This window comes from Bombus fervidus, chromosome 5 (genome assembly GCF_041682495.2).
Source record: "Bombus fervidus isolate BK054 chromosome 5, iyBomFerv1, whole genome shotgun sequence".
NCBI classification, from domain to species: Eukaryota; Metazoa; Arthropoda; class Insecta; order Hymenoptera; family Apidae; genus Bombus; species Bombus fervidus.
The window spans coordinates 15,418,611-15,444,301 of NC_091521.1; the positions used below are offsets into that span (position 1 = coordinate 15,418,611).

The window sequence follows — 25,691 nt, forward strand, 5'->3', positions numbered from 1 at the left end:
AGAAAGGAAGAAAGTCGAGGAAGAGAGAAAGGTGGAGGCGAGGCGTGTGTGCAGAACGGAGGCAATGTCACCGAACTTACATAATGTGTCCTGTTTCTTCAATTACACGCGCCGAGATATCGATGCAGCGTACATTTAGGTCGCTTGTATATATATTCAAGAGACCTTTGCTCCTGCCATAACTGTGGAGGATGGAAATGGCAGTGGCGGAACAAAAAGAATGTGGAACGTTGTTCTTTCGAACGCAGATACGCCCGATGTATTTATTCTTTGTATTATTGTCTCGTTTGTCTTGTACAAAGTGAGAGGAAACCTGATTCTTTTACGTCAAATCCTCCTCCGTTTCTCTAAACCAGCGAGTTAAACGAATCTCTAGCCATCTTCTTTTCCAATCTGTTTCTAACTAAAACCATCGTAACCATTAACCGGGAAACTTAAAACTTCCTTCAAGCGATACAGGCAAGCCAAATCCAGCATCCTGTGTTCCTTGTATCAACAAATCGGAAAAATCTCTAGCCACGTATCTTCCTACGCTCTTAATTTAATTCTCAATCCTCTCGCAATAATCATCGCTGTATCTGTTAACTCAGAGACCTAAAATTTCCTTCAGGAACAGTCAAAATCCTCCTTCTCAACCCCATCTTCACCTTACACCTTCCTAGACCGACAAACGTCCAAGATCTTCGAAAATAATCGCAGAAAATGTTCGTTATACTATGTTTTAGATTCACCAATTGATCGAACCTTGTATGCCAACGTAACGCAAAGGAACGGAGACACAGAGTAACCTACGATAAATGTCAGATCGGTGGCAAAGATCGTGGGACGAGGCATCGAACCGTGTTACGCCCGTTTCGGCGCGTAGTTCTTTCCTCAGTGGTCGGAACATCGGTAAAATCCAGCTATCGAAAGCAGATCGATCCACGCAACGTCGTCAGCTCCCTCGAGGTGTTCCTCGGCTGGCTAACTTTATCGGGCCCGCTCTACTTTCCATTTTAATTGCGAGCACCTGGGATTCCTCGATGAAATCCAACGACTGGAAACGAATGGCAGATGCGACGTGTCCGCGCGAATGGTGGGATCCTACGTCTGTAAACGTCGCCGGCGACACTTTCCACTCGAATGGATCGTCGACGCGACTGGCAGACGTTTTCTAGGTGAATGGAACGGGGATTCTGGATAGTCGGTTGATACCGATCGACGGAGAAATGGGAGAACGAAGGGTGATCAGGTACGGTCCTGACGTGTTTGAAAGTCTTATTACGTGGTATAAGTTGTACCTATATCGAGGAGATTGGAGTGGTCTGCAGAGAAGGGCAGAGGATGTGCTTAGAGATTTTGGAGTTGTATCGATTCAATTGGTTTCGATTGAATCTTTTTATGGACACAACTAAAAAGAAGCATCCTAAGTAGAGATTCGTTTCATCTTGTAAATATTATAACGTATTACGCGTACTCTATATATTTTTCAATTTTGCCCAAACGAATAAACGTTCTGTCTATAATAAAATACCAAAACTGTACCATTTGGCCAGTATGAACGAGCAGAATATAATCAGAAATATTCTTGCGAGTTTCTTCTACAATATAAAATTGGCATTTGTTACGTGTATTGGTGCAGCCCAAATTTAGTATTGGAAGAAGGCTAAAGGCACCCTGTATCCTATCTAGACAACTGTTCGAAACATAAATTGTTTAAAAAGATAGCGTAGCTGTACCATCGCGAGAACCTTTACATTCCAGAACTAATAATTGTCGTATTATCGTAACTTTTACGATAACTTTTATTTTCCAATTTTCAAAATCGCGCTATATCATAAAAAATTCGCGGAAACCAAATGTTTCGTCTCCGTTACTCGTATATCAGCGTGTAGCTTACCAAATTTCCTTGTTGTCAGAGGCGCGGCAGAAATTCCTCTCGCGGAGGGATGACCGATGCGTGTATTGGCGCGGGTGAGAGGTGGAAAGCGAGAAGAAGAAAGGTAAGAGGTGCGGATCCCTTCCCTTTCGTCCAGAAGCTTGGAAGAAGACTCGAGAGGAGATCGGTGTAGTCGCAGTGCATCGGCTGCTACACGCTGGCCGAACGTTCGACGTCGGACACCTTCGCCGGGACACTCATGCAACGTGCGACAAAATGCCGACCACGCTGCCCGTTCTGTGTAAGTGTCGTCAACGTGAACAGGAATCCGATTTCGACCGCGTTCTACCGTATAGCGTACGATTCGGGGCCGATTCCTCCGAGGCTACGCTCGACTTCGACCGAGTCAGATCGATTTACCTGTATGGGAAACGTAGGTCTTTTCCCTCAGCGACAGGTAAGAGCTGTCCATTGGTTAGTCCAAGAAGGTGTAGAAATCGTCTCGAAACGAAGATCGAATCGCGTGTTAACGGATGACCTTAGAAGGTGTTTGGTTGACGAGGGTTTGACATGGTTTGACGTAGTTTGAGGTGCCTGGCTCGTAGTTAATTCGTCGTGTTTGATTAATGGTTGGTTAATGAAGCACCCCGTAATTGATTGATGGTGCTCGCTCTATGGTTATTTAATTCGTAGGTGTTGGATTACAACGTGTACCTAATTTGTACGGCAGCGGTTGTTTGATTTGTGGTGCGCGGCTTGTGGTTGATCTGTTAGTTTGGGATTAAGGTTAGATATTTAATCAACGCTTGGTACAAAGTGTCCACAGTTGAATAGTGGTATTCGGTTTATGGTTGTCTGATTCAAAGTTGTTGCACTGTAATGTTTAATTTGTCTGATTGATGATACGTGGTTCGCGATTACTCCGGTGTATTCGATTTTCAATTCGAAATTAAAGTTACATGTCTGATTAATAGTTGGCGCGAAGTATCTGTAATCGAACCGCGATATTCGATTTATAGTTGTTTCATTCATAAATTATCTGATTCGTAGTTATTGGATCACACCGTGTTTGCTTTGTATGGCATAGTATTTGTTCCGAGGTGTACAGTTTGTGGTTCGAGGAGTCTCATTTTCAATATACCAGTACATCTGACCTGCGATATCGTACTTATAGTCGGATTGAAGTCGATTTTTACTCGTCTTAACTTTGTGTTGTGTCTCGTATTAACATGTATTGAAAGGTTCGACTTAAATCTTTATTGAAACGTTTGACTCCTATCCGAAAGGTGATTGAATGTAAAGAAGGAATGTCTACAAGAAGTGACGAGTATGTTACAATGACGGCAATGGGTATATTTACGCGTTGGTTGATAGCTTTTGTGTTCTCAGTAACGGTCGAAGAAAAAAGCATAGCTATCGAGTAATTTGACAGCTATATTTTTGACAGAAGTACGAAACTGATGTTAGTTAAAGATAGGAGAATGTAAAAAGGGACGAATAGATACTTTAATACTAGAACTACCTTCGGTATAAATCAACTATCTCAAGTAATAACGATCAAGTATCTCTGGCAATCCTTTAGATCTTTATTTAAACCGTAATTAATAAAATTAAAAATGCCGTCTATAGGTCAAGGCAGTGCAGCGATTAGATACAAAATAGCAAAGATCACGATTTCTAAGCTAAGTACAGTCATGCTGCCGATTCCTCGTGAGACTTGCCTCGTACCGTTTATATTTTGTATCGTACGTAACTGCAACTGTGTATCTTGCTAAAAAATCAACAATTTTCGGTTCGCCCCGAGTCAGTTTCGCAGCTTTGCCTCGTACTGTATGTACATAAATTTATAGACGATGAATATTCAGGAATTATGTCAACATGAATATTCTATAAGCATGAAACACCGAGTGCAAAATAATTTGCTTCATCTTCGTCTAATTCTCAATTCATTGATACTTGTTAACAGAATTCAGAAATAACGAGCTTCAGCGGGATTAATCAATTGGAACATCATTGTTTCAACATCGCGGGTGTTGCACGGGCATAATTTATTTGGTTTGGCATTTACTTGGCGAATAAATTGGTGAAATAATAGATCTCCCTTCCATGATATAACAATGAACTCTGAGATATTTTATTTACATTTCCTCTCGAAAGTTTGTAGCACGTTAAGAATCGAACGGACAGTTCCTTAAATAAATTAATAAATAAATATTATAATATTATTCTTCTATAGTATTGAAGCTAATTATATCTAATTACATGTAAAAACGAAAGTTATATAGTTCTGATATTCCGATCTGTCAGAAAAACACACGGAAAAGTATGTTTCGTCCAAAAAGAGAGAAGTGTGTCAAACGTTTGAACCTGATTGTGCATGCAACAAACTTCGAAATAATTTTGTTTAATCTGCGATATATGTTAAATCTGCAGTTCCGTTTTCGCACGATACAAGTGAAATCTTGGTGATTCGTGAACTGCACGAGAGACAGGAACACGTAAATATATTCTCACGATTCTACTCGGTGTATACAACGAAATTCTGTTACGATTGTACGAACGAACGAGAGATTCAATTGATCGGAAGTAACATGCAGATTGCCACGATAGATTAGATAAAATACAAATTGGAATTTTTGCTGTCGTAACTTCTTAAGAGTCCTCGTGCATCCGATAAAAGTTCCTTATTAGTTAAAGTATTACCATTCTGTCGTGACTTTTTCATTTTTACGAGTTACGCTCTTGAGATATATTTTAATTATGTTCATAATTAAAAGGTTTTAATTAATGTCACGGAAAAGAAGATAAGATTCTTTGTCAGCGTTTTTATCTTTATTTTTAAGCGTTTCTTTCATTTTAATGAAATGGAACTTTTTCTATTCTAGGTGAAAAAGATATTCTAATTTGTCGATATATTTAATGGATCGCGTGTAAATTACAGAAGGATGATCTAGTAATTATTTCTCTCGTTACGGTTCATTCTTTACATCGTCGAATATACATGTAGAAATTGCGTAACATCCTTTCACGGATAAATTCTCACCGTCACCCGTGCATCAATCGGTAGCTGATCGAATTGCAATTGAATTTAACGTGGCTACTGGTTTCTTCGTGACGACAATGAGAATGGAGCGTGAATGAAACAAAGAGCTGAATAGAGCAGTAAAAGCAGTACAAACTTTGCAATAGTCGACTTCGATGAAGTTGAAACAAATTACACGCGAAGTACCGAATAATTTCTTAATCGTAAATATTGTTTAAGAAATATTAACAAATTGAAGAAATTAGATATTAGCAGGTTATTTCAAAGAATAGAAAAATTACCGAATACTTGTACATCGTCTCAAATATTATTTTACGTTTTGAAACAAATAAATTCTATTTTAATTAACATATTAGTTCTTTCTAAATTGGTATAATTTTAGACGATAAAAAGTTGAAAAGTATAGAAAGGCTAAGAGATTGGAGTTAAGTATGAAAAAGGAGAAAAAATCTCAAGGAAAGAAAATAAAAGAAAAGAAAAGGAAAGAATTCTAACTTTCGAAAAATTAACTGAATTATGTAATAAGTATACTAAACAGTATCTAGATAGCAACGAAACATCTGCAATTAAAAATGTAAACGAGTGACTTTTAATATGAAAACTTAACCGAATGACCTGGTCTTTCACGATTTACGGTATGCGCGGGTTCCAACTTCTTAGCCATCCAACTTCGTGACCTTTCTTGCGTTCATCTTTTTAATGCCAACATCTAGCGCGAGTATAGAGCCGCGCAAGAAACATTTTTATCTGCCGAACAAGAGAATCGACCTTATGGAATCCATGGAACTCTGATTCTGAACGATAATTGCCCCTCCCACGACACGCGATCCCGTTATCTCGCATTCCCAATGACATCATTGAGCGCTATACATTTTTAATTGGGTTACACGCGAGAAAGCGTCCGAGACAAAACCTGAAACTGCTCTCCTACGTCTTTTTTTAGATGTATTTTTAGACTGTATACATTTATAGATTTCTATATTCTAGTGAATTAATCAAAGAATATTTTTCTATGAAACAGAGTTATACTATAAATGTTACGCAATAAAATTCCTTAACTTTTAAGTTAAGCCGCGAATTTTCAACCACGCTGTAATTATAATTATTTTTTCGAATTATAAGATTGGAATACGTTAAATAAGAAGAAACACGATAAAAGTACAGAGAAATCTAATTAATTAATCTACATCGTAAAAATGAAAGTGAACTTAGAGAAGTACAATCTTTAAATTATATTTAGCTCGAATGGATCTACCCGTGCTAACGATTACGGATTAAATATCTTGAAACAAAAGCAGGCAGTTCTTTCACAAGATCAGTTTAATTAATATGTACAGCTAGGTTTCGTAAAAAGTAAAAAATTTGCGTCAAGATTCAGTTACCTGTGTAAATAAATCCAAAAGACTATTCTTTTTCCTATTCTTCTTGTCGAGTCTATAAAAATATTATACGATACAGCCATTATGTCTTAAATTATAGTCACTGGAGTACAGGTTAATGATGCACTAAGTGCGTCACTAGAATTTCGTCACAAGGATTCTTTTCGTAATAAAATGGAAGCAAATGTCTGTTGCAGTAACCAGAGTGTGCGTCAGAGACGATGGAAATTCAGTGTTCTGAGTTAATGCAACTCGCGGCCCGCAAATATGAATTATAATAGTTGCGACTATACAGCGGTGACGAAACGTCGCCAGAGATTCTACTGACAGAATCACGAATTACATAGAACGAAGAAGGTAGAAAAAAGAGCAGCGATCATTAAAGAACAGTAGGTGTTTCTCCTAAATTATCTTAAACGCTAGATTCTCAGGTCAAGTGACTAAGGCGGAGACTTTCGTGATAGGCTCGTCGCAATTCAATTTTCTGTTTGTACTTTCAAGACAAACAGCGAAAGGACTTTAGAATCTTAATAAATCACGGCCTTTTCGCGAAATTACCGTTGAAACGAAGATTAATTGGACGTCTTAACTAGTTTTTGGAACAAACGATAGCTCCAGCTCGAAGAATTAATGAAATTAAAAAAATAAATGTATATATATCTGTATGCGTGTTAAAATTGTGCTTTAAAGTATTGGGCTGGCAACTAAGTGATTGCAGATTTTGTCAATATCATCAAAGGACAAAATCCGCAATCGCTTAGTTGCCACTCCAATAGCTTCAAATAGTTTTTGAGACGATTAGTAGCTTGTGGTCAAAGAGACGAGGAAAATGACAAGTTAATATACGAGGATGTTACTAAATCATACTGGTTAACAAATTTTTTAAATAACTAGTGGCCTGTGCTTAGAGAGACGATGGAAGCACCAAACGAATATGTACGTGTTAGAATCTTAATAAATCACAGTCTTTTCGTTAAATTACTGTTGAAAAAATTCTGGTCGCCTTAGCCAATTTCCTCTGAACGAATAATAGATCGCAATCGAAGGAGCAATGAAATTAAAAAAAAAAATTATTACGATCCTAGTAAATCACGGCCTTTTCATCAAACTGTCATTATAACCTGTTTCTTGAATAAATTGATCAACACTGTTTTTTACGTATACAATTTTAGTAAACCGGGCATCGACGAAATTGAGACGAGTTGACCTTGGTCAGTTTCTCAAAGACGACGACGAGAACCAGAAAACGAATCGATTTAATTAATCTGATTTAAATAATGATAGTCTAATCGATTACGAGAGACGCGAACGTTTAACGCTATTAATAGCGAAAGCCCATCATCATCGGATAACGCTGATCAGTCCTTTGCGCTCGCTAACATCTCGAAAATTGATCGAAATTTCCTACTTTTACTTTGCGCCTTGGCAAACTTTCGAATTCGTTTCGCGACATAGAACGCGTTCTTTCTCGTACGACGAACAAAACGTGCTAGCTTTTTCAACGCACGTTTAAATATTCTCGAAATAGAGTGCTCGACTCTACTAGTTCTAACGTATTAAACGAGTCACGTCGAGTAGTTCGCTTTCGAACTCGATGGATGCCTATAACCGGATCGTGAGGTTATTGTCTCGCTCGACTTTGTTGTTTTACATGATTGGATGACAGTCGAGGGAAAGATGGTCATTAGAAGCGACGAGCTGTGAATGAGTGTATCGATTAGAGGGGAATCGTAAAGGGGCGACGTTTTGTTGTTGCGGGGGATCCGGCGTTGGAGGAGCAGCGATGTACGCGTATGTAATGCGAAATAGAAAGTGGAATTCGCGGATCGGGAGGAGATGATAAGCGGCTACGTCATACGTTTCCTTTGGAAGCCTTGGAAATGGAAATAAACGCTGCTGTATCGACCGGAGACATTGGGAAAACTTGCAGATCCGAAACTTGGGAACTCATATGTTGAAATTAATCTTGCGGGGTACAAGAGGAATTTGAACAAGTTTGCGAATTAATCTCTCGAAGGGCGCATTTTTTAAAGTCAGAAAGATATAAACTTTATGCGAACAAATGCCGATGTATCCTACGATCGAAGATTGAGAGTATAACTGCTGCAATTCATCACGCGGAAGACGAGAAGAATTTTAAAAAGTTTGCGAATTAACCTCTCGAGAGAGATATTTTTTAAAGTTAGAAAGATATTTCTTCTTGCAAAGATGTATCGATTATCCTCGATGTTCCATAAAGTGAACATAATTCCAGTGGTTAACCGTGTTTTGTATACTATTTTTCTCATACACGATCTTTATTCTACTTGGAATTGTTACTATTATTACTATTATTATTATTATTATAATTTTAATCCTTCGCCTATGTAACATCTCTAGTAGAGGCACTCCTCTTTGCGCAGATCTCGTGACGCTGGTCTTATGCAACGTTCACTGCAGTCTTGAACATGAAATTCCAAGGAGGAGCTTCCTGTCACGAAGAGCCATTGATGGTACCAGGGGGAGGTATTGCGTTCGTTTCGTTTCGCGTGTATTCACGCGGATGCGTACGTACGATTAAACAAGCCTACGATGTCGTTTCAGGAAGTTCTTCGATCCGGAAGAAGAGGGAGCGTTCGACAGTTACGGATCTGCTGGTGGCCAGTACGATCCTTACCAAGAGAAAACAGGTAGATTGTTCGTTTCTTGCCTTTTTTTTGTATAAAAATTCCTTACTAATTAACACGTAGCGATCCTAATGATTTAATTTTATGCCAATTAACCGTAAAATCACGAAATTCGTCAAAACGACGAATTATCTTGTTTTATCGAGATGCGACGTACAGGGGAATGTAACTTGAAATTGTAATTATCTTAACATTCGATCTCGTAAAATGATATAAAGCGACATCGAATCACACGAGATGATATATTACTTACATATATTACTTACTTAAAGTGTGAAAAATTTGTAACGCCTGGATTTAATATCGCTGCCAGATACTGTCAGCCATCGTAATAACTGATAACTGGTTGAACAATGCTACCTAACAAAGTCGATGGCACTATGAATAGAAAGATCCTTAACAAGGAACGACGATAACTATCTGTAAAGTGATTTTATGAAAATAATCAGCTGGAGAATGGGGACGGGTCAAGGAGTCCCTTCGTTTTCTCGCAATTTCTTATGTAAAAACTAAAATTGACTTTCCATTAAATCTCCACTGCGCAGATGAATCCTCGTTAACATTTCTCAATTTTCACCTTTAGATTTTATTTACCTGCAATCACAGTTGCTTTATTCTTGTGTCCCCAGCAATTAATAACTCGTGACATCATTTTTATTCATTGACACGATTATTCGATACGTCTACAGTCAGCAAAGAGTATTGTCATACGAACGGAGGTGCCAATAAAAAAGGACTCGCAATATGCTAATTCTCCGACGCTTAGGCGGTGTAATGTTATTCATCTTGTTCCTTTTTCTTCGATTAATTACGCGTTGACACCGATTCTATCGATCGATGCTAGTGCCGTTAAAAACAGATACTCGTTATGAATGATCGATCATTAGAAACGAGGATTCGTGTTGCAAAATATTTCCGAGATTCTCAGTATTTTCTGCATTTCTACAATTTTATATTCTCATATTCTACGTGGCTTCTAAGCAGCCTCACGAAAAGTACAAAATTACTACTGCTCTCAACAAGCACAAGACTGTTTAACGCAAGGTACAATCAATCTTATACCAATCCAAAGAACTTCTCACTACGACGATGATCTATCAAAACGAGGCAAATTACTATCGACACCTTTAACATTAAATACAGAAATTACGAGGAAATCGATGGGGGAATTTAAATTGCTATACGAAGGTCCTCCGCCAAAGATATAATTGCGAGTTACAGTCTCTTTTACAGGTACGAAGGAAAAATCCTGATTACCGAGATTATTAATAATTTTTCTTTATTTTTCTATCTTCGCAAAGTATGAACCTACGTCGTTAAATACCGAGTGATAGACGTTCCGTTGGATTAAAAAGCAGAGTCGTCGGACGAGGACATTATCAAGTGGCGTGAAAGGCGTAAGGTATGACGGATGATAGAAAAATCGCGCTATAGGTCACGTGAAACCTCTCGCGACTTACAAGAAGCAAACCAAAGAAATCACGTGTGGCGCCGTAAACGTAGTGAACATATCCTGTTAAATGTCACACACGCTGGATTATCCTGACGAGGTGTTTTTCACGACCTTGACTCACCACGAGCCATTATGCTCCTTTATGTAAGGCCTGGCACGTGATGATTCAGTTTCTCCGCGTGAAATCTGTGTTGGTCGAATCTTTCATTTTAATCATTGTTTATTCGGTTTTGAATATTTCTTTTCTGGCTGGGCAGATATTTTACATTTATACTTTCTACGATTACGTATTATTATCTTGTCGAATTATATATGAATAACCTTGTCCTCTTTAAATAAATTCTATAATATACTGCACGGAGAAATGACTTTATCTTCGAAGTCGAAGAATCGACGAAGAAATGGATATTGAAATAAATATTTTATGGAACATAGAACAAAGAGATTTAGTCAAATTCCAATGATTCTTTACTTTTGCGAAATGGATCACTCGTAGAGTTTATCTAAAGATCTGGTGGAGCACAAAAGAATATTTTAAACAATTTTTTACTAAAAAGTCTAAGAGCCTGAAATTTGATATTTAGTTATCGAAAGAGTGAAAAGTTTCTATGTTTTGCAAGAAGTTGGAGTTTTAAACAAACGTAAGTGTGTTTGTTCGAACAAACAATTAACAGGCCATTCATAGTCATCGTAACATTTACCATAATTCAGAATGTATACCTTTCATTCTCAGCATATACGAGCACAGTCATCGCATCGTTCAAAGTTCATTGAAATGCTCACAGTCATTCGATGATATTTATTTAATGTCATGCTATGATGATCCGTAGATGCTTGCCATTCTCTCGAATTTGTTACTACAATAACAATATAATTTTGGAATATCTTGTCGGTCTTATCGTCGATAATAACCCGCAATATAAAATCAATAGCATCGCTACCCAATTCATTTAAGTAATATTATTCACGTTTATTAATTCGACGCTTCTTGTTCGACTATTAAGCGAGCAGCGAGTACTAAGCGATTGTATGTTCTTTCCATTTTTTTGTTTTAGATTTGTCAGACATTAGGAGGAACGTGCCAGGAGAACCAGGTATTGATTATCCGGCATACACGACGCTCCCTCAGACAGGTTTCACGTGCGAGGGGCGCTCACGAGGTGAATTAAATTGTTTCTTTTTCTACCTTCGTAAAACTTAGTATATCGTTAATACATCATTCCGGAATAAAAATCTTTAGAAGATAAGAGATTTATTCGCATAGAATTTCATCATAAAGTTGATATAATTCTTACTTATTATTTATATCGTTACACATATATTGAATTATATTTTTGTAGTTAATATATCTAATTAATTATCTTGGAACGAAGGTACTGTGTATAATATAACTATACGATAAGTTTTAGAGAAATAATTAGAGCAATTAATTATTAATCTAACAAGCTAACAAGTATCTTGTAAATATCTCGATTCTCGACGGATTTCCGATTTTTTCTTCTAGAAATAATATTTCTCTTTCTCTATTCCCGGAAACAATACATCGGCCACGTTATTTTACAATTTTGCATTCGTAGTTTTTCGCTTAAATACTTGGGATTTTCAGATAATATAAGACAAAAGATTTCTGTAGTGACTGATATATAGAATCGAAGCGAATATGTTTCTAGATGCAATTCAATCCCTCGGAATAAAATTGAAACAGATTTACGTACACCTTTATCCTCAATTTCACTTCATAATGCTGCGAATTACTACGTACAAGAAGAGATTCTGTTCGGACAGCTAATGCAACCACGTCAGAGTTAGTCAATTTTCACATAGCAATCTATGGTATGACCGCTTGATCTTAACCATTCAGGTCGAAAGAAAGTGGTTGAAATTGGCATCTATATTAATAAAATCCATAGATTGCTCGTCCGATTGCTTCTGCCAGAGTTCGTAGAAGCAAAATTGAACGTATTTGTCGCGAATATCTCGCGAATCAAATGGGAGAGAATATTCACTTCCTCTATGAATAGAACAGTAAAAGTAAGAAAATTCTCTATATAATAATATTCTTAATAATAATAATATAATATCTTTCTTAGTTCTCAATTTCCTTTTGATTCGTATATTCAATTACGTAAACTTTCTCATTTATAAAGAATTTTAAATCAATCGTATGGAACTACAATCTTCGGTATTACCCTACTAAATCTAAATTCTGCGAAACGACATTTCGTATATACCAATTATTAATAAAAAATATTAAAACAAACGGTTTCCAGAGTGTACGCATCCTATTAATGATCCACGTGCATCAGCTCTATCCTACGACCGATTACCATTGATTCACACGTGTTTCGCGCTTTTCCACGTGCAGTATCGATGTCAAGGATGTCTCTCACGCACACGATGCTAGCACGTGCGACCTGTGAAATCTATTCGCAGTATTTTCTTCGATTTCGCAATAGGTCAGCGTTCCACTAGCCGTGGGGCGAAACTTGTCGCAAAAATCGCACGAAAATGTTCGTCGATGTACGTTTCAGCTGGAAAGGCAAACGTTCGCGTCGTCCAACGAAACGTATTTACCTTTAGCTACGCGTGTTCGTTCGAGACCTGGTATGAATCTTCTTCTTGCGTCTTATGAAAACTTTCAACTCGTGGAACGTTGCCAGAAGCAAAGTAACCATAACAATTGAAACTTACGAAATTGTTGGAATTGTTAGAAAATTTTTATACAGAGTCGAAGAAGAGAGGTCCGATCTCCTGATTTGGATTAGATTCGAGTTAAGTTTAGATCGGGTTGATAGAAATTGAAACTTGTCCAATCCATACAGTCGCTAAAAATCTTCCAGAGAATTGTCAATATAATCTGACTAATAAGAAACAGGGACTTTTAAACGTTCATATCGACGAGAAAATAATCTTTTGCCAGTTTCACGATTCTTTGCTGTGAAAATAACAGGTTCGTTGACGATTTCGTCCACAGACTTAATTACATTTATGAACAACGACCATTTAGATAAGTGGCGCGAATATGAACGAGTTCCAGAAGGCAAAAGAAAGTACAGGCTCCGTGTAGTACTCTGTTATATAGTTTCTTTATTGAGCAATATCCTGATAATCTTGTACAGTTATACGATGTTCCTGCAGAAGCAACAGAATGTCGGCGAAAGCGACTCAACAATAAGATAAAGGCCAGACGGATAATCCAAACGATTCTGACGCGAGCCAATCGCCGTTCAGAAGCTTAGCACGCTGTTATTCAGCTGGTTACAAATCGGTGCGGTGTTTGACTTTTGCCGATGGAAAATAGTGAAAGCTTAATGTCTTATCTTACGGTATGGGAATTTCTCAGAAGGAAGATTTTAGTTTCTTCTTTCCTTTGAAAAGAGAATTACTTTGAAGTTTTTTTAAAGTTAATTCTGACATTTGATTAAAAATTTATATAAAAAGAGGAGCTGATATATCCTATATGTCTGTGTGTATGTGTAAAAAGATTAGCCAAAACTTGCAACATCTTCTTGCAACGCATGTAATTGGGATTATCGCGAACTTTACAGATCCTGTCATTCTTCTCCAAATTTATCCGTTCGATTTTTGGTTATTTATTTCGTCCTAAATTTATTGAATAAAAAGTTACGCGATTCGTGTTTCTTTGTTTAATCCTGTTTAATCTTTTATCAAGTTTTAACAGCTTCCAGCTCGCTGGATGTTGACCGTATCAAAAATTTGTCCACAAAATGGAAACAGTTTTTTTACTTATAGGTTTGCGACGTGATTTTTCCTGGATGATGACTACCTTAGGCGACAGGCGGCACAAATATGATTACCCTAATATGATTACAAAAAGAAAATTCACATCTTCGATCTCCCTTTCTATCGATTCTACTACAATAAATTGTTTGGTTTCTAAAAAGCTAAATCACATTGTCTTATAGTAAAATTTAAAAAATTTCTAACACGTCGTAAAATAAAAATCGAAGCCTCACGACTTCGACTTTTCCTTCTTTCCTGAAAGAAACCTCGGTAACTACTTTTAATGCGTCATCCATCACTGTTACGTTCGATACACACGATATCCATTTTCTTGTCGAAAGAAATCGTGGCGAGCATTCATAGAATGAAGAAAGCAACTTAATTGAAATTTCCAAGCAGCAGGTCATGTCGCGATGAACACTGGGGCGTCTTTTGTATCGCGAGTCTAAACTCGCGGAAGAAACCGCGTTATTAGATAATTCAAAGGAAGAGAGAAAGATGTTGAACAAGCATGGAAACGTCGCCTCGCGTTCCTTACGTAACGCGCATCGTAGTTAAACATTGCTTATTGCGCGATTATTTTAAATTGAAAAAAACAGAATAAAGGAACATTTAGAAGACAGGAGCACGGATTGACCAAGTATCGATTAAATAACGAATCGAATTGTTCATATTTCCTTTGGTAAATCGTTGAAATTCTTTTGGAAGATATAGTGTTATTATCAGAATGGAAAATAAATAAAACCCAGTTAGTCGTATTAAAAAATCGAAATTCAGGGAATTGGAATCTAAATTTCTCTACTAACTAAGAGAAAAATAGGAAAAAAGAATTAGAAAAGTTTTTCAAGTATGTGAAATGTTTTAGTCTTTTAGAAGACTATGGACTAAAAATAGTAATTGAAAGAATGATAGAGAGCTTTAGAAATGTTTGCCATCCAAACACTCGGATATTAAAAAAGTAGACATATTGCAGATTTTGTATTTCGATATCGAAGGTTATTCAGAATCTCAGAATCTAAAAAAATAAACATTTCTAATTTTCCTTAGGATACTACGCGGACGAGGTAGCGGGATGCCAGGTTTTCCACGTGTGCCACGACGTATTGGTCTCCTCCTTCCTCTGCCCCATAGGCTCTGTATTCAGCCAAAAGCTGCTCACCTGTGACTGGTGGACCAAAGTAGACTGTTCAGCTAGCAGCAAATACATCGACGTGAATCGTAACAGTTATCAGCAAGACGACGACGAGATGATTCGAAACGCTTACGCAATGATCAGTCTTCAATCAGGAACAGACGTGACCAAGGATGGTCTGGTGGATCCTGATCGAACTGGAAGCGTGGTGGACTATCAGAGAGGTCCAGGAAGAATTCTCGATTATTCTTCAGTTGACACAACAGGAAACGACTTGAGGACCAATTTCGAAGACTATCGTAGACCTGCCAATCGAGATTTCCTGTCACCCTATCAGTTCAAAGACAAAAAGCCGGAAATCAGTGGAAATTATCAAGGCAAATTCTATTCTGGCGAGAAATCTAGGTCTCCCTACGAAGATTCGCCAATCATCCGAGTTCAGAAGATCAACGATCCAGGATATGGAGACCAGAGGAACAAAGATTTCCAGGAGACCTATCGAAGGCCCAGCGAGTTCACCAATCAGTTCCAACCATCTTACGCACCTACTGTACCGACTGTCACCACTACAACTAGGAGATTTTACTCTCCAACTGTCCCTACGACATTCAAATCGTCTACTTTGGCATACAACAAGTTGGACCAGGCGATAGACAGCTCTGAATACTATCTTTCGCGCAGTAGGTCAAACAGTTTCGTCACTCCTCCTACTAGAGTCTTCTCGAACGACGATAAGAGTAGACAAGATTTAGAAAGAGACTTGAAAATATCTGAAGCTGTTTCTGCGAGGAAACCGAGCAGGGATGATGATTATAATCGACAGGAGAGTTACGAGTACGATTATGACGATGTCAATAGCGACGAAACGAGAGACGAACGTCCTAAAGAGAGATTCCAGGTGAGGGTTCTCGACGATTTTAATTACAATCGTACCAAAGTGTCGAACGGAGGAAGTTCTTTGTTTGATAGGGTCTACGCAGGATTCAACCACAACAGCAACGACGAAGAACCTCTGGACGACTTCGAAACGAGGGGTAGCATTGGTCTAGGCCACGCGTTTCATCAGTCGTTCAGGGGAATCTCGGTTGACGAACAGAATCCTGCGAGAGACGAAACCAAAGTTTATGGCGAAACTCAAAGAGGAATTAATTTCAATAAAGAAGAGATTAAGTACACCTTGGTCAGACCGGAGCCTACGCGTTATCCCGGAGAAAAGAAAGAGGAAACGACTGAACAATACCAAAGAAACGATCAAAGAGACACTAAAACGAATAAGGAAGAATTTCTGAATAATTTTAATACTTTCCCATCAACGACCGCTTCGTCAATTATCGAAAGTACCATCAAAGCAAGTACGAATCTTCACGAACCACGTTCTTCGATATCAAATGGATCCAGTGCTTTGAACAATTCTACTGACGTAAATTCCGAGCTTTTTAATGAGAAACATTCCATCGATACAGAGGACAGTGGTTCTCAAACATCTAGACCAGTCGAATTTCTAGAATCTCCTCAAAAGACGCAAAGCAAGTTCCAGATAAAGGTGCCAGATCTACCTGAAGGATCCACTTTATTTAATCGTTATACGACTCAGAATGATGAACCTAGTTCAAGAACGACTGAGATACCGAGGTTCCAGAGCATTGGTTCTGACGATTATGTCGATCAGTCTACTTCTTTCGATAAAAGCACAGGAGTAACGAGCAATTACGGAAACGTAGAGATCTCTGAAGTCTCCAGTTTGCAGAATCATGGTAGTACAGTGGCTAGACCCCTAGTACCCTCCACTGGGTCGTGGCTTTCTTCCTCTTTCTCTGATCAATCGAATACCAAAAGTCCGACGAAAGATTACACCAGACCCGAAGAAGGTGAATCTCCTCACACAAATCATTTTGATCTTTCTTTCAAATCTACGAACGACACTGAAGGGAAACTTGAGGATAATAAAAAGAGTGAACTTCGGTTTACCACAGATGATGCTGTTCAGAATTCCAGGACGATTTCTGTGAGTGCAAGCACCGTGTCTCCGCCAAAGATTATAAAAGCTATAACATCCTCAGGTTTCGTGAACTCCTCAGGAAGCGTTTCAATAATTAAAACCTCCGAAGAATTGTCGACACAGGAACCGATCAGAATTTCGACATCTCCCGCGACTAAATCTGTCGATATTGAATCTTCCGTGTCAACTTTCAGACCTGTAACGCATAGGAGTATAGAAGCAAGCAGAAGCTTGGAAGAGAAGTCGAAAGATGACAGAGATGGCGTAGAAGCTTCGACCGTGAATACTTTACTTGGGTCCATCATGCCAGAAACTTTAAAGCACATCGAAGAAGCTATAGAGAAGAATAATTCGCCTTACCAAGTGACATTGACGATGAACAAAGGCGCAGAGCTGATAGCTACCGGACAAGATATAATTAGCAAACTGATAGCCCAACAGGGCAAAGAAACGTCGACTCTCAATGACGAGATACACGAACTAGAAATAATTAAATCTTTGGAGCCAGAAGTTCATGGAATGACAGAGCTACAGATCACTGCGGCGAATATTTCGGACGTGAGAAATGCGTCTAACTTCGGAAACGATTTTATCAGTTCCGATCTAACCGATTTTAAGAGAAATAACCCGAATACAGTCAGTCTTCTTCAACTGATGTCGGAATTAATGAAGCAAGATCGAGTTCCTCGGCCATTTTCCCTGTCAGTCGCTCAAAATCCGGAACTGCAGACAGTAAATTCGAACGTGCAACAGCCGGATGAAGCGACATTTAGGTCTCAAGATAGTTCTACGCAGTCGAACTCGAAAACCTCTGCTCCTCGATCGAAAGAAGGGATTCTGGGTCAGCTAGAGCAGCATTTCGGAGAACCTCTTTACAGAGAACAGAAAAAAATATTTGATCTTCCTGAGGAACAGAGATCGATTGATTTCCAGACTGTAGTTCTTCTCAGGAACACGAATAAATACGAGGAATCGAGCACCGATAAGACGATCGTGCCGACGATTGCTCAAACGAATTCTAATGTAGATATTAGATCGACGACGACATCTACGCCGAAGACCACGTTTACCACGAAATCTGAGAAGACTGTGGTGAAAACAGAATTTGTTCCATCGATTGGATTCTCTTTCGACACCGACGAGGGTAGAGAAGAATACGTTGAGGCTGTTTTAGGTGGCCTGATCGAGCCACAGGCAGCAGAAAGTCAGAAGAAAGAAATTATCTTAAAAGAGAAACCGGAGGGAGAGACGTTTTTAAAAAAGAATGAAACAACAAAAAGTGTCCCGGAAGAGATTTAAGGGTCGTTTCTAGGATGATTTTTCCAGGGATGAACTTAGGTTTAGAACGAAATCTGTGATGTCCTGCCGTTTCGTGCTTTTTATGATAGATCTTCTCGACCATCTTTTTTCTTCTCCTTTAATCGATATTTTTGAATATTTTCTTTTTTATTCTCGGGGGTATTACGAGTTTGAGACTTTTGTAATTAACGTCTCTTCCTTCGTGAGTGAAAAATATAACGAATCATTGAATGCAGAGGGATTATGGTATAATAATTGGAAGTGGGGAATTAATAGCTTTTTTTACTATTTATGTTGCGAGAGAATTAAAAATTTCTTTTCTCCTCCTTATCGATTGAGAGGATTACAAGTGCGAAATTTGTATGAAATTAACGTTCCTTGTTTCGTGATTTAAAATTTCAATGAGCTTTTGGTGGAAGTCTTGGAAGACGGAGATTAATAATTTCTTGTTACCATTTATGTCGTAAGCGAAGAAAAAGGGCTGATATATAATTAGTTTCATTAACTCTTCCTAGGATATTCTTACTTTTAATTAAAGCGACTAACAAAACAGCGAGTTGGGCGTAAAATGTCTTTAAGGTTTTAAGATAGAACTAGACGTAACATGTATAAAATGGTAATTATATTATCGTTGTTGATAAGATCTATCATTGGTATTCAGAAAAACAATATCGTTACTATTTGATAATACAAAGTACGTTTTACTAACTTGATAACCTACCAATGACAAGGAACAGGGTTTCGATACTGTAAACTATAGATTCGTAGATGTGTGTGTTAATGTATGTACGAGTGTGCAAGAAGCAATAGTAATTATACGACTATTAAATTGTACCTTATGTAACCCAACATTCTAACGATTCTTAAATATATCCTATCGTTGAGAAGAAGAGCTTCTTTATTTCCTTTTGAAATTCCTTTACACTTGTAAACTTTGAATCTTTTTAAACTTGGTTATTTAAAATTTAGAATTCGATAAGTTTGAAATTTTAAAATATTCTACAATTCGAAATTTTGAAAACTCGGAAATCTGGAGTTTGGAAGCTAAAAGATTCGAAAATAACGAAATTATTCGATTAAATATTTTTTAAATACAAACATTCAAGATTTAAAAATTAACGTTTCGAAATTCGCAAAATAAGCAATTTTCCCCGTTGTTAATTAATTACACAAACATACTTTTCTCTAGCTTGCCTCTATTCACAAAACGTTGGTTATTTGCCATGGCAACATCGATACATCAAGTTTCGTAATTCGTACGCGTTTAATCGATTCATAGTGTAAAGTACTAGGTTAAAGTGCTCAAGCCTTCTTGTAAACAGTCTACGAATCTTATCGAACGATTAAGTAGTCAAATAATTAATATTTTGAGTCAGAATTATTATAAAAGCAAGACGAGTCAAAAAGAGCAATGACACAGCTATCTTAATGTACTAGAAGAATAAAGATTTTGCATGAGACGTTGAAGTTATCGAAACTTTTGAAAATTCTTTAAGAAGATACTATCGCGAAAATTTTAATTGATCAAATTATGGCTGAGTCAGAAAGCGAATTTATAAAACCTGACGTCGAAGGCGAAGACGAAGAAGACGAAGATAAAACGGATGACCATAGTTTACCAAGTAAACATTCTTTGATACACATGGACTATCGGTAATAAAATAAATACATATTTCTACGATTTAATAAACACAAATGATTAATTGAAACAAATGATTAATTGTGATAGGATAATGTGGATACGGAACAGAGTGATAAAATTTTTGGGTATAAGTGGTTACGAGCTGCTCTTCTACAGACTTCTAAATGTAAATAACAAACTTATATCGAAATTATTGAAAAGTAATCGAATATCCTTTAGATATTTCTACCAATCTACAATAAAATAACATCTCGTCCTTCTCAAATCAAAGCCACGAATATGCAAATTTTAAAATGTACGACGAAAACGAAATCAGGGCAGAGATTTATTTCGCTTGAAAGAATCGGTATACTTTAAGACATAGAAAATCATTTCTTTTTAAACGATTTTTCACACTTTCTCGTCAACTTTCGCCTTTACCTCACCTTTGTCACGAGAAAGAAAATAAACGCGCGATTCAAAACTATAGGCAAACAATCGATACTTCGAGGACAAGCTACTCAATTTTCTGCTACTGGATCTCTATGGTGTGACCGATCTCGAGAGAAAGGTGATCTTTTTCTACTGCACCTATTCCACTGAAATCATCCACGTAGAAGTTCCGGTCTGGGAAAGTAAGTAGTTCATCTTTCTTAAACTAATTATAGTGAACACGAATCAGATAGATCGCTGTATCGACTCTAAGGATATAAATTACTTTGTTATTGATGGATGATAGGCAAGCACGGTGTTGGTAAATTAGCCGCTTTGACGGCATTGTCGATGAAAAGGAAAAGTCGTAAGTTGAGAGGAATAATCTTTGGTAAATTGTATTTTTAACAATTCAATTTTGTCGTGCACAGTTTGGTAGAATCCTGTTACATTCCATCCTTCCAATGGATTACTGGTTTAGTAAATCACATTTCCAACGATCCAAGTGACTTTTTTATCCACAATTTTCTATATTCTGTTACGTTCTGCCTTTTTGATAGTACACCTTTTTGGTAAATTGTATTTTCAACGCTTCAAATGAATTTGCTATGCACAGTTTGTTAGCTTCTTTGTCTCTGTGGGGTGAACCAAAGCGTAGGATTGTCGTTTATGGATTTATGCTTCGATCAAAGTGCTAAAGCACGTGTTTGGTATTTACAGCTAAGCTACTGGATTGATAGTCGCACGTCGAACGTACGACGAGTTATAATATCAATGATAATCCACAGGAAAGGCGGAGAAAGTTTCACAAAAGGAAAGAAAGAAAAGAAGAGCGAAGAAAACAAAAGCAAAACCATCCAAGCTCGATCCACTTGCTCTTTTGCGTCAAGTCGAGGAATCCACGATGACGATTCAATCAGAGCAAAAATCAATGATAAGCACTCGTACCGACGACGACACGGAAGATACAGAAGACGAAGGGGAAGAAGACGAGGGAAGGGAGGAGGAGGAAGAAGGAGAAGAAGGCGATTCGCGAGAAGCGAAAGAGATAGGAAGCGGCGATACAATTTTTAAAACGAAAGACTCGGAGAAAAGTGCTGCGATCGGTAAATTACACGAATGCTATTGCAATTATAAAATAAACATATTCGATGAAACGATCCCGATTCTTTTAATTTTCAGACACTCCAGGCTTCGTACCGCCGCCAGGAGAAGAACACAAATATATTATGACCAAGGTACTCGATTACATCCACGTGCGACATTATCGTTCGTTGATTAAAAGACGAATAAATTTTAAATACGAAAGAAACGAAAGGAAAATCTGTTGCACAGAAACTAGTGGAAAAAGTACGAAAAATACCAAACTTGCACATGATATGCGGTAAAGTGGATGGTAGCAGAGCAGACTTGCACGACGTTACTTTATTTTACTTCCTGAGGACTGTCGACGAGGGTATACCAAACTTCGATTCTTACGCCGATTGCGATGAAGAAATAACACAGTATTTGGTAGTTGGATCTGTACAGGGGAAATTTTTGGTTTCGTTGAACAGGATGCTCGTTGAGGTAGAAAAGCATTTCAGTAATTTTATTTCAGTTCAGATAACGCACCAGTGCATTTATTTTACACTTTTAAATTATACATCGATAAAATTCTGCTTGCGAAAACTTTTACACGACAGATTTTTATCTTAGAAATTCTTTGTCTCGATGATGTATGTTAAAAGTATACTTTGATCACAGACGTTTGACAGCCATTGTATATTTGTTTCTTTTTTCGTAAAATTCATATTCTTCTTCGTCTCGTAAACATATTTATAGTTACGGAAATTATATCTACGTTTCTTCTTCTTTTTTTTTTTTCTTTTTTTTTTAGGTTTTTAAACCATTGGTTCAAGCTCAATTCAGAGGACCACAACTTACAGAAACAACGAAAGAAGAGGACCTCGATGTCGACGAGGAACGTCCTCCAAGTTTGACGGACATCATGGCAACTCGAGTATCTAATATTACTTTCTTTAATAAAAATACTGAATCTAAAATATTTAAAGATATTGTGCGTATAACCTGTGCGTAATGTGATACTTATACGTAGCTCGTAACAAAAACGATTTTTATCAAATCGTCCAACATTTTAGATAATAACGGATTCCGGTAGTAAAGAAACTAGACTTACAATATGGTGGAATCTATATGATAAAAAATGATTTATTAAAATTGTCGAACAGAGTTCAATCTTCAGAAGACCGTCAGAATTCCGCAGGATATCTATAGTCATGGCGAAGAAGGAGGCTGACAAAAACGCCGAGGACGACGACGATGACGATGACACAGTAGAACCGAAACATTATCAAACGATAGAGAGGGCAAAACTGAGACGAAAACGCATCAAGACTATAGTCAATTTCGAAGAAGCTGGAAGCAAAACGGCGTTCAAAGAGCCAATTGTACGCGTGTCGGTCGATCAGAACAAAAAGGATATTCTACATTATTTAGATAGATTAATATCTAGCGTCGAATGGTTAGTAATTTCTTATTGTTCAATAGACCGCGGTTAGTTGTCGATAAACTTTGAATCCTTACGCATTTTTACGTATTTTGCACAGTCTACATATTTTTGCACCTTGAAATTTCCCACAAATGCGTAAATATTCGGAATCTATTAGGAAAGAACATTTCGCGATTTATAAAATCTCGTGACGCTTTACAAGAATATTTGATTATAATTTACTTTTCGTCTCGATAAAAGTAACTTTGCAATTTTTCTCAAGTTCTAACATAGAAATAGATTAAAAAAAAAAAAAAGAAATATGAATAAATTTGTCGCTGTTCGTCAGGACACTGGAAAACATCGAAGGCGATATTTTGCTGACGATGCCGAATATACCGGAACTCGATGATCCTAATGTTACTGACGAGATGTTAGAAAAGAACAAGGACGTGATCGAGCAACTGGAAAATGCGATTATGCTGTGGGGAGTGCACATAGAAAAGGTAAATGAAATTCTTCCCAGACATTTATTTCAAGAAAATTAGATACCTTTTCAACGTCTATATCGCGTTATTTAATATACAGGTGTTGGAATCGTTTCAACAAAAAGTGCCACAAGGTAGAAGTCCACTAGCAGAGTGTGATTACTGGAAGGATCGAGAAGGAGGATTGTTAATGCTGGTGGAGCAATTAAAAACTCCTATGGCCAAAAGAATGTTGAGCTTATTGAGCAACGTCCTTTCGCCAATCGCTTCGAACTTTGATTATTTTTATTCGGACTTATGGAGATGTTATACCGTAGCCAGGGATAATAATCGATTCTTGCAGACCATTTTAAGACACTTCAAGGTGAAAAGCATTATCGTGTAATTTTGATTAAAAGTTCATTCGATAACTAATATAATAACTAAGATGTATCGTAGTTGATGACAGAGTCGGATTACTTCAAACCAATCAGTCAAGCCATTCCTCAGCTAATGGAGGGAATAAGAATGATTTGGATTCTCTCGAGTTATTACTCCTCCGAAGAGAAAATGGTTGGTCTGATGGAAAGAATTTCATGGCAACTCTGTCAGACTGTCATAAAGCATTTATCCATCAAAGATCTATTCAAGTAAGTTCTACTTCAACCAACTTTTCAAATTATTTCCAACATTTTACCATATTTCGGCGAGTACTACTCTGTGGATTATTTATACGTTTAATTCTTATTGCTATATTCTATTTTCTATATATATATTTTGTTCCATAACATGGACACAATGTTGAAATTGCACTCTTAACACAGAAAACCTCAGAAAGTGATTCTACAACAGACAGAAGACGCTCGCACGATGCTGAGGAGTTGGAAAGAAGCTTACTTGAAGAATCGAGAAGATATCGAGATCTCTGGCAGAGGAATGCGCTGGGAATTCGATCAAAATCGATTGTTTAAAGGAACTGAATACATTGCCTCCGTTTGCGATGGTTTGAACCAGGTTGCGAGCGTTCTTCGAGACTTTCACAATATCTTTGGACCTGATTTAAAATCGATCATCAGTGATCCAGCTCAAATCGACACTATAATAAAACGTGTTGATAGATTGATCGTCCTAATATTGGACGCGGACTTCAATATTTTCGACGAATACAACAAAGAAAATTGGGAAGCCACTATGTCTTTGTTTTACGAAGAGGTACATTTCCTGGAGAACGAGGCTAAGTTCTTTATCGACGAGTGCTTCCTGGTATTGAGAAGCGCGGAAGATGCGCTTCATATGTTGCTCAGGTTCAAGGATACCAAGACTAGAGACACAATTCATCAGCAACTGTTGAGAAAGTTTGACGTTATCATGCAACAATTCAGCAAGGAAGTCAGTATCGTTGAGGGGATATTCAATAGAGGCAAGATATTTATTTTGGTTTTAGCAAATCTTGAAGTATATTACTAGAAAATTAGTTTGTAAGTCTTCTATTAAATTTTATAGTTAACGTAATCTGGATAATAGAAATGCTATAATGTACTTTATGGATTTTCTTTATACTTAGATGCTATATATTAAATATGTTAGATATTATAACTGTGATATTTTAGATATTAGGTCGTCTGAAAAGTTTCTTTCGTCTTATAAGGAAATAATGGATATAAAATATTTTTCGTTTTATATTATTTTATTGAATTTCGTATGATCCATTTTGTTTCATTAAGATAAAAATCACAACGTTTCACAGATTAGGTTTCATGTTTGTATAAAGATGCGTTGTTGTAAAAGACGTGTCTGTAAAAGAAAGACACTTTTTGGACAACCTAATGTCATCCTATCTAATGCAAACTAAAATTTATTTGCTATCAAGAGTTGCAGTTGTATTTTTTGTATCTGATAAGAGAAACGTATGAAAGTTTTTCTTCGATACAAAGTGATAATACTATTTCTAAATCCTTTAGACTGAATTCTTTGTCATTTTATAACAAAGTTACAATGTCTAAGGGTTAATCGTCCCAAATTAACAGCTACAAGGAAGATACGGAGATACAAGAAATTAAATCATTAGCAAATTATTTATAAATTATTGCTAAATTATTCAAGTGAA

General features: G+C 37.2%; 3 protein-coding genes across 3 annotated transcripts in view; 2 read left to right on the forward strand and 1 right to left on the reverse strand.

Moving 5' to 3' along the window:
* Nab2 (Nuclear polyadenosine RNA-binding 2) overlaps positions 1 to 11,730 on the reverse strand; it is a 239,919-nt gene extending 228,189 nt beyond the window's left edge. The window contains exon 1 of the mRNA XM_072003372.1: positions 11,712 to 11,730. The gene's annotated coding sequence lies outside the window, so the exon portion shown is untranslated. The remainder of the gene's footprint in view (positions 1 to 11,711) is intronic.
* On the forward strand, positions 1,947 to 19,463 carry LOC139987288 (uncharacterized). The gene is made up of 5 exons (XM_072003370.1): positions 1,947 to 2,159; positions 8,683 to 8,785; positions 8,864 to 8,949; positions 11,455 to 11,559; positions 15,191 to 19,463. Exons 1-5 carry the CDS (start codon positions 2,135 to 2,137, stop codon positions 18,571 to 18,573), a joined length of 3,702 nt encoding a protein of 1,233 aa, XP_071859471.1. The 5' UTR covers positions 1,947 to 2,134; the 3' UTR covers positions 18,574 to 19,463.
* Positions 19,464 to 20,104: 641 nt separating this feature from the next.
* On the forward strand, positions 20,105 to 25,051 carry LOC139987389 (uncharacterized). The gene is made up of 11 exons (XM_072003565.1): positions 20,105 to 20,226; positions 20,303 to 20,415; positions 21,415 to 21,732; positions 21,809 to 21,864; positions 21,962 to 22,195; positions 22,506 to 22,628; positions 22,858 to 23,150; positions 23,467 to 23,623; positions 23,706 to 23,969; positions 24,044 to 24,234; positions 24,409 to 25,051. Exons 1-11 carry the CDS (start codon positions 20,105 to 20,107, stop codon positions 25,049 to 25,051), a joined length of 2,514 nt encoding a protein of 837 aa, XP_071859666.1.
* Positions 25,052 to 25,691: the final 640 nt, after the last annotated feature.